At 42.2% G+C, this 9532-nt stretch overlaps 2 protein-coding genes across 3 annotated transcripts in view; both read right to left on the bottom strand.

Moving 5' to 3' along the window:
• Window positions 1-896: 896 nt before the first annotated feature.
• LOC121199569 (solute carrier family 22 member 2-like) lies at window positions 897-4909 on the bottom strand. The gene is made up of 11 exons (XM_041064382.1): window positions 4508-4909; window positions 3958-4061; window positions 3671-3825; window positions 3370-3538; window positions 3077-3191; window positions 2796-2896; window positions 2491-2705; window positions 2245-2353; window positions 1959-2071; window positions 1298-1397; window positions 897-1162 (listed from the first exon to the last, which is right to left on the bottom strand). Exons 1-11 carry the CDS (start codon window positions 4907-4909, stop codon window positions 1069-1071), a joined length of 1677 nt encoding a protein of 558 aa, XP_040920316.1. The 3' UTR covers window positions 897-1068.
• Window positions 4910-5670: 761 nt separating this feature from the next.
• Window positions 5671-9532, bottom strand: part of igf2r (insulin-like growth factor 2 receptor) — a 30513-nt gene continuing 26651 nt past the window's right edge. For both annotated transcript variants that reach the window (XM_041064042.1, XM_041064043.1), the window contains one exon: window positions 5671-9449. In XM_041064042.1, coding sequence (XP_040919976.1) covers window positions 9291-9449 — 159 coding nt within the window. In that variant the 3' untranslated portion in view covers window positions 5671-9290. The remainder of the gene's footprint in view (window positions 9450-9532) is intronic.

The following is a 9532-nucleotide window of genomic DNA, read 5'->3' as shown; positions in this document are numbered from 1 at the left end:
TAAACAGTGGATAGCTAACAGTTGTAGTCACGCAGTAAACACAGGCCATCTTCCCAGGGTTTTTACAGTTCTCCTATTATATATCTGTGTTTGTTTGTTTGTTTGTTTGTTTGTTTGTTTGTTTGTTTGTTTGTTTGTTTGTTTGTTTGTTTGTTTGTTTGTTTGTTTGTTTGCACAAATTACAACAAAAATTAATGTGCAGGGAGAGATGTAGATCCTTGACCCTCAGGTGGATGGGGAAAAAAAAGATTATCAAACAGAGATTTTAAGAGGAAGAGTTCTGTGAGTTAGGACTTCATCTGACTGAAAAGTGACCTCTGCTTCCAGGATGTTCATGCTCTGTGACTGAAACTGTGAATTAGTTTTAAAATAAGACCTGAAATGATCTGGCAGATTTTCCACCTTGTTCTGTATCAAGCACACATGTGGGAAACGTGAATGTATTCATAATAGAATAAAAGAAGTTCAGTTTCCTGAAACAAAGGAACCGATGGGGTGAAGGGATGTGAGCTGATGGGAGGGTGAAGATCGTCTTCATTTTAAAATGCTCTGGTTGAAATTACAATCCTTAAAATGTGAATGAAATCATCAGGACAGTGGGTGCAGGCCTCAAACCAGCTCCTTTTACAATGACTCGTCTTGTGTGCAGGATGAAAGTATTTTTGACGAGCGGTTACAAAATTAAAACAGCGTCAGTTTTCTTGGTTGCACTGTAAATACAGCAGCTTGACAAGTAGCCACACATGCTGTTACCACAGTAACCAGGCCTGTTCGGGGAAACACCTTTTAAATGTCTGTTTCTTTATGAAAACACTTTGAGTCTCTTTAGGTTGTGTTAAAGGAAAACTCTTTAATAATTTAATAATGTAGTTCTATAATATTTCTTACAATAATATAATTCTAACTCCTGGTGGCACATCGGCTCCATTTATGGTTTTAATAAAAATACACACATTTTAAAATCTCCCCCAACATCAACATCACTAAGGCTTAACAAAGAAACATCACTGCAGATTCTTTCACTGTTAAACAACATAAATAAATACTTTAAATACTCTGAGAGAGAGGTTACACAGTTGCTGTGTCTTTGTTGGTCGATACGTCCTTGTTGGGCAACAAGTTGTCCAACTGCTGATTCTTCAGTGCAGCTTTCTCCTTCACTCTGAACACAAGAAACAACAACATTTTGAACAGAAAGTACAAACTTATACCTAAACATTATGGTAATTGCATCCAGAGTCTGTATGGAGCCTTTTAAAAGTCTTTGCTGAGTGGACTGTGCTCAGTGGAGTCTCACCTGTCGGGAAACTCGATGTCATCGATGGTGTCGGGCAGCGGCACACCTCTGGTCTCAGGGAGCAGCAGCACCAAACCACCAGCCAGGAAAGCCAGAGACCCTGCACAGCACACAGTACGACACCTAACTAAACACTGCTGCAGCCCAGACGCACCCCTTTGTGCAAATCGTATTACCTGATGGCAATGGCCTGTCTCGGCAGGATAATGTGCCCTGTCTGTTCAGGATTGGTTTGAGGAACATGACAAAACTTAAAGGACCTGCTGCTAACTCCTCAGTGCCTGATAACACAGAGCAGAGCCCTGAGGTCTTGTAGAGTCAATGCCCAAATCAAAAATAAATAAATAGTGTATGTGTGTGTGGTAGTGGCAGCTGATAGAAGAGGCCAAACTGCATGAAGTCCAAACGGGATCGATCAGCAGCTCAAAAACTGCCTCATACTTTGACACAGTTCCTTATATCAGAAAAATTTTCGAAGTTATGAGCTAGTCAAGGACATTCATTACAAAGAACCAGTGAGTAAAAGAGAGTAAAAGTATCTGTATCTGATCTTACACATTAGGGACGAACATCTTTCTTTTCCCAGAATAAACGCGTAGCATCTTGTGACTGTTTATTTCCGACATGTGTTCTCGCTCCATAATAATAATATAAAACCCACCGAAGATGATGAGCGGCAGCTCCAGCCAGATGACAGCCAGTCTGTAGAGCAGGAACGGAGCCACGATGCCTCCAACATCACACAAGGTTGAACAAACCGAAACTCCCAGGTTCCTACAGACACAAGAACAAAAGGCTGAGTTTCTATCTCAAGGCGATAACATACAGGATGCACATACAGTGACACTCATTTTTCATTGTGAACAAACTGAAATAACAATAAATAGATGATTTATGGATAAAATGACACCAGCGCCCGTACTGATGGTCCTCAGATCAGATTTTACCTGACAAACGTTGGGTAGAGCTCAGTGTTAACAAACACCACCATCTCAAAGGCCATGGTGATCCCCAGCCGACCGATGCAGGCCACCACTGTCTTAAACCAGAACATACCTGCAAGAAGAGAAAGAGAAACGTCATTTTAAAATTAAAACGACTTTCAGTTTACTAGGACGCTGCAATCTGATGATATCTGACTGGGTTTCCTCATCACTTTCTATGTGTTTGTCATAATCTCCCCTCGTACTCACTGTCAGGAATGAAGGCCGTGATGAAGCAGGAGGCTCCGGCGACGATGTTGGCGGAGGCGAAGGGAAGACGTCGGCCGATACGTTCAATCGTGAAGAGGATGAGGAAAGCGGCGGGGAACTCCACCAGGCCGGAGATGAGGAAGTCGATGTAGACGTTTCCTCCCAGAATTCCCAGCCTCATGATCAAACCCTGGTAGACCACAGCACTGGTGAACCTGGAGGAGGCAGCGGTGGTTTTATTTCGTTTGTTAGAGCTTGGAAATTGTTTCTGTATCAAAAAACTGTTTTTCTATCTGAAAACTCACCAGTTGTAGCTGAGGATGAAAGTGTGCTTTCTCATTTTCGGAGTTCTGATCAGGTCCAAGAAGGAGGCCGTACAGGAGTCAGCGTTCTCATCTGTCAGAGTCTGCAGGATCAAATATACATTTTTGAGTGATACCTCTAATTAAAACTTGTTTCAGCGTATTTTCACATAGACAGATCAGAAGATTAGAAGATTTTACAAACAACTGCTTCAGCCGATTCAATGTTATGGTAGGATGTGTAATTATATAAGAACAGAGTAAATCACTTCAACAGGAGCTACCTCGATGTTTTTGGACAGAGTCTTCTTGTTTTCTTTGGCCATGTCCTCAGTGACCTTTACAGCTTTGGACTTTTTGTTCTGAGAGAGAAGCCATCGTGGAGATTCAGGAATGAACCTGCGAGTACAAAACATTCATGAGGAAACAACAACAAACTTGATCTTGCACAGGCAAATAAATGCACAACTTTTTTTTTCTTGTGTGTCATTAAAGGTGACCGGGGCCGCTCCCCCTCAGCTGCAGAGCTCACTGCCTGAGGAGCTAAGAGAAGCAAACTCAGAATGGCATGTCTCACCAGTAGTAGGACAGGAAGAGGATGTAGGGGACGGTGATGACGACCTGCAGCCAGCGCCAGTCTGTGATGAAGTAGGCGAGCAGAGGGAGGAGGAGGATCCCGACACTGAAGAACATCTGGTAAATGACTCCCACCGTACGCCTGTACTCCACTCCCACGATCTCTGTGACTGAGAAGGAAGAAGAAGAAGAAAGGTTTCACATTTTAAATGATGTTCCAGATGTTTTTGTTGGAGTGACAGCTGTGACAGATGTAAGTGAGACGGCGAGATGAAAGCTGTGAGGTTAAATGTCGCTCTTACTCAGCACGTATCCAGCCACCCAGCCTCCTTTTACTCCAAACCCGTAAAGCGTTCTGAAAACCAGTAAAGACACATAGTTTGGAGCCACGGCCACCAGGATCCCTGCGATCCCATTCAACAGGTTGGACATCAAGAAGCTCATTTTCCTGCCAAACCTGGAGGAAGACACACAAACAAAGACGACCAGTGACAACAACAGTCATTCGTCTGTATCCTGTCAAAATTAAACCTGGAAGAAAATTCAGTGCCTTCGAATTAAACAGTTCCCTCCTCAATCACAGACTCACCTGTCGGCCAGGTAACCAATAGCGATGCTCCCAACCAGGAATCCCACGTTGAGAGTGGCCTGGTACATGTCCACCAGCCACCCATCTGAACACACCAGGTCAAACTGGGACGACGCACACAAACACACAAGGTCAGTGACAACAAGCATTCGCTGCTGGTGTTTTTAGGAAATACTTCTCCCAGTTTGATGGGAAGAGTGACACCATTCTCATGCCTGTGCATGAAGTACAAAGTGTGGGTTGATTAGTTTAGCTTAGCATAAAGCCTGGAAGCAGGGAGAAACAACTGGCCTGAGTATGTCCAAAGATTTAAAATAAAAAAAAATGCCTGCACATTTAAAAAAAAAAAACAAAAAAAACAAAAGTTCCTTTAAAGTAACAGATTACATTTGTGGTATGTAGGATTGCATTGTCTTTTTCTTTTATTTTTTGCTACAGTCATATAAATCCTGTACAAAGTGGCTTTAAAATTTAAATTGTCCTTCAGTGTGGATCATTTTATACACAGAGATAGATGTGAATTTGTCAAAAACACCCTGTTGCTTCTTACCTCAGTGACAAAGGACCGTCTTCCCTCGTAGTCATACTCCCAGCCCTCTTTGCAGGTGGTTGTGGGAGTTTTGCTGAGGTCCAGGTCCTGTGTGTCACAGGTGAGTCCTGTGCTGTTCCAGTCCACGTCGTACTGCTCACAGCTGCTCTGCTGCAGGACTCCAGAGCTGTTGACCAGAGGCACCGTCAGCCTGCGGCTGTCTGCCGGGCTCCAGCCGCACGCCTGCCTCCTCTCCACCACCGCAGAGTCCCGGCACCAGTGATCCGGGGTGAAACCCTGGAAGACGATGCCGACGTACACACCGGCCCAGGGCATGGACACCATGCACAGCAGGGCGAAGATACGCTTCTGACAGCGGCCGAACTTCCCAGCTTCTTCCAAGATGTCGTCAAAAGTGGTCATGGTTGCAGAGGTGTTGATTTCTTTTCACTAAACTGCAAAAAAAAATAACCCTGACTAATTTCTATCGCAGTGCCAAAGCGTGTGAGTGACCACTGAAGTGAAGTCCTTTGGGTTTTTAACAGGACGATCAGGAGCAAAGGTCCAGAGAAAGACGTCGTCGCTGTACCTGCAGTGCAGCGGAGCATTAAAACATGTTTGCCATCACTTTTTCAGACGTCACACTGGGTGTCATTTGAACCTGACATGGTCTACCAGGGGTTCATTAACATAACACACACACTAACACATGGACCTGCTTATGCAGACTGTCTCTGCATCTCATGCACATGTGAACATGGTCAGCAATGCTGTCAATCAGTTAACATTCTGTTAGACTTGTTTCTGCCGTGGAGCTACGAGTGAAGCCCTCAAACAGTGGGGGGACTTTACTGGAAGGAGAGCCACCATCACTGGTTTATTAAGTTACTGCCATTGTGGAGTTGGCTGGGGCTACAGAGGGGGATCAAAAATGATCCGGTGCTCATGCTCCACCTTCTCTTTGAAAGTCCTTGCCTTGTCGGAGGAATCAGCCAGTGTGAGTCAACCAGCTGGATACATGCACAAGTCAAGTTTAGATTCATTTGCTGTTGCACAAATTTTTTTGCTTTTAAGTCTCATGTCGAAGTCAAATCTCAATTCTTCCTTTCTTCCATTTTCTTTCATTTTTTTAAAATTTCTGTCTTACCAGTAACAGAATATGTGATTAAACCACAACAGTAATAAACAGCGTATCTCTTATTTATTCAAATAATGCAATATTTTTTACATCAATGTTTTCTTTAAATAGGAAAACAGGCAAAGAGCTGAAAAACATATCAGACAACGTACACTAAGTAAAACAGAATAATGATCTCCCATAGTACCGAATCATAACAGAAAAATTCTTGTGCTTTTTTTAAGTCACTGAATTCTCCCAGCTTGTTTGTCGGCTTCTGAAGTTAATCTCACACCCAAAACGCTTCTCTGCTCGAGTGACGATTAAAAAAAAAAAAAGCACAAGAACGTCCATTCATTTCTTCATGGGAAAGAGAAGCTTCAGTACAGTAACATGCAGATGAGCCACACAAACTTTGGTGCTAAATACAGCAGAAACAGACTCAATGCAACGATGGGAAAGGACTTCACATACTGAACGGTACCATCTGCTTCTCTGTAGTGAGGAGTGCTACTACTTCTCCTCAGGAGAGATGAGTCACAAAGTGCCAAACACAGGTAGATGCTTTTATTCCAGTTCAAACCTCCAATCAGGTCAAGACTGTGAAGTAAAGAGATTTACCGACCACCACACGACGACCACAGCTGAGGTTCTTTTTCAAAACTCCACCTGCTGAATAAACGAAAATCGGTCAAGTCTGCAAGCGCCAGTGATGGACCGCTGACATTTCACCGCAGCTCATCTGTGACTGCAGTTATTTTACTCTGTGCTATCGCCTCCTTCTCTGTGCTCTCAAATCAACTTTCACTTTGGGTAAAACACGTCACAGTATCAGATCAGTAGCTCCATCACACGGTTTCTCTACTAAGATCTTCAGTCATTCACAGGTAACATGATGAATGAGATTTTAGAAGAAGAAGAAAACAAAGCTAAAATCCTTGCTGACGTTCGATTTGTGATCTCAGAGACGATGAAAAACAAGTCACTGAATACCTGAAGCAGAGGGACCAGAATATGATGATGTTTCGTATTTGATTTCACTTTTATGGCACAACCCAACCAATCCGTATAAAATACTGATGTTTACATTGCAAATCCCAGTTGAAGAATTTTTTTTTTTGTCGTTTTGTCTGTGTTTTGGACAAGTGGCATCTTACAAAAACCTGTTTTAACAAATTTGTGTACAAAGCTTTAGAAATACCCTGAATGGTGAACCTTCTCTGTTGATTGGTAACGAGATTTTAGCAATGACCTCACGTCTGTTAATAACTTTAGTTTCTGTGGACTGAATACTGAGGAAACGCAGGAGTGAACTGACCCTCACTACCCTTCGTACCGTAGACCATGTGATCACCATGTAATAAACACACAGAGTCTGTGTAAGTGCGTCATTTTTTGTGATAGTAAATGTCAGTCTGTGGATTGACGGGTGCTCTCCCCAGGTTGTACATTCATCATAATTATATTTAAGCGGTTTTACCAGTCTCTGGATTGTTTACTTCCTTTTGTTTGACATCTAAAATGAGATATTTCATCAGAAGTGCAGCTTCATCAGAGAACAAATGAACCAAATCGCCTAAAAATAAGAACAAGTGTTTACTGACAGTAAAAGACGAATGACACCTCGGCCACTTTTTTAATTAACTGATGGACGATTTAGGCTAGAAAACGTCAGTAAATAGTGAAAAATGCCAAACACAGTCTCCCAGAGATCAGCGTGATGTTTTCTAATTGTTGGTTTTGATCCAAAGTCTGAACATGTTTAATTTACAATGATATTTAACACAGAAAAGCACCAAATCCTCCCATTTAAGAATCTGAAAACACAGAACTTTGGCATTTTTGCTGCTAAATTACCATTAATTATCAAAATGAGTCAGCTCCTTTTCTCTGGATTTTTCTGATCGATGTTGATAGAAAACAGTTGAAAATGTTACCTTGAACTACGGCCACTTTTCCACTATTACTACATTTTGTAGTCTAAACAGATAATTGAGTCACTGAAAAAAATAATCAATAATCAAATGAAACACCACAATTTAGAACAACTGCTTTGGTGCAGATAAATGCAAACAAGCTGCAAGTGGGACAGCACCTTAATACTCTGTGTAGGTTTACTCATCGCTCTCACGTGGGAACACTGCAGTCAGTCTGATTTCATCTTAGAAAGAAATGAAATCACTAACTTTACCTGAACAGCTGCGCCGTGGCTCTTCTGCCACTACTCACATCCTTTTTGACACTAATATGTTAAATGCAAGTCGACTGCCTGGACTCCTGATATATTTATAATTCATTTCTTTCTTTTGTCTTATCGTCACATGCATTTGGCTAAAAAGGGCTTTTTTTTTCAGCTCTACAAAAACTTGGCTTTACTGAGTTACTTTTGACACAGCAGCTTCCACCATCACAGACCCGAAGTCTTTACTGTACAAGAGCGTGCAAGCGGAAGAAAATTCCCAAACTTCTATACATTAGTGCCGACGGTGGCTGAAGAAATATGGCTTTAGCGGGAGGGGGGACTTCAAAACCAGCACAAGCTAAACTAACATCTCGGGTTTCACTTTCAACCTCTGCCGTCGCAGACCGTCCATTCACACTTAAGGCCATCTCTATTTCCACACAGAACAGAGATACGTACAGATAATCAGCTCAGACAACCATTTAAATAATCATAAAAACAAATGTGTGAGCAATTCACCGGTGAAGACAACAAACAAACAAACAAACAAACAAAATGTCCATATTATAGAACATTATCATCTATGTACAATGTCTCTGATCAAAACAAGACAAAAATCAGTCTGTCTCTGGACATGATTCATTGATGAATATGCTAGGTAAAATTCATCATCAGGAAGGCATCGTGCTTTCTTTTCGAGGGGAAAGAAAGAGCAAAGATCTGCTTTCATAACAACTGTAAACAGCAAGAAAAGGTGGGCGTCATCATTCCCTTTAGAAACAACACAAGCCGACACCATCACCGCCCACGTCCCGGGAACTGAACCAGTATCCTCTTATTTCCTTTGATAGCTATTGATTTTGGCCAAAAACCTGCTTAACTGTTTCGCTGTTGAGCTATTTCACTGTACATTTCACCACAGTTTTCTAATAGAGTCCTAATGGGCCAATGGACGTTAAAAACCAAAGCATGAATCAACCCCAAAACTAGTTTCAAATGCACGTTCGCTCAGTCTGCAATGAAATGCATCAATTTCAGTTAATCAATGCTACAATAAAGTGCTAAAGCAATGGCACAGCATCATTTCAAAACACTACATGAAAAGATCGATTTCATTTAGCTGAGTCAGAGAATACACTGAGAGAGAAGGATGTTGCTCCGTGTCCCCGGGGTTCATTTCTAAAGTCTCAACTGGCCTGTTATTATTTCAATTCAGAATTATAAAAGAAAACATGAGAGAAGACTTTAAATAATCATTAATCAATAAATAAGATACCGTGTGCTAACATCGACAGTGTGTAGACAGTGGACTGGATAGAGTCTGAGGCCAAGTAAAGGTGCAGTTCAACCAAAAAAAAAAAAAAAAAAAAAATCCCCAAAAAAAGGTTTCTGCCGTCAGTATGTTGGTGGTATTTCACTGGTGTTGTTGCTATTATGGAGACATTCACTGAGAGAGAAGAGTTCAGATTGGATGGAGGAGGGGGAGTGGGAGGGAGGAAGTGACATCACACCCTGAGGAGGTCCTCGTCACTGTCATCCTCGTCCAGTTTCCTATTGGCTGCCGTGTTATTACCGTGGTTAAGGCCTGAAGAGCGAGGTTTGCTGCTCTTCCTCTTCCGGTCTGACTCGTCTAGGAGGCCGACCAGGTCCTCGTCGCTCTCCTCCTGAAACGAAAAACTTCTGTGAGGTTTCTGAGCAAAGATGTCTCGAGCTGATCCTGAAGATCTTTCATTCACATCCTATCAGT

Source organism: Toxotes jaculatrix, chromosome 19 (assembly GCF_017976425.1).
Source record: "Toxotes jaculatrix isolate fToxJac2 chromosome 19, fToxJac2.pri, whole genome shotgun sequence".
NCBI lineage: Eukaryota > Metazoa > Chordata > Actinopteri > Toxotidae > Toxotes > Toxotes jaculatrix.
The sequence above is the reverse complement of the archived record's forward strand: the minus strand, read 5'-3'. Positions and strand labels throughout refer to the sequence as shown.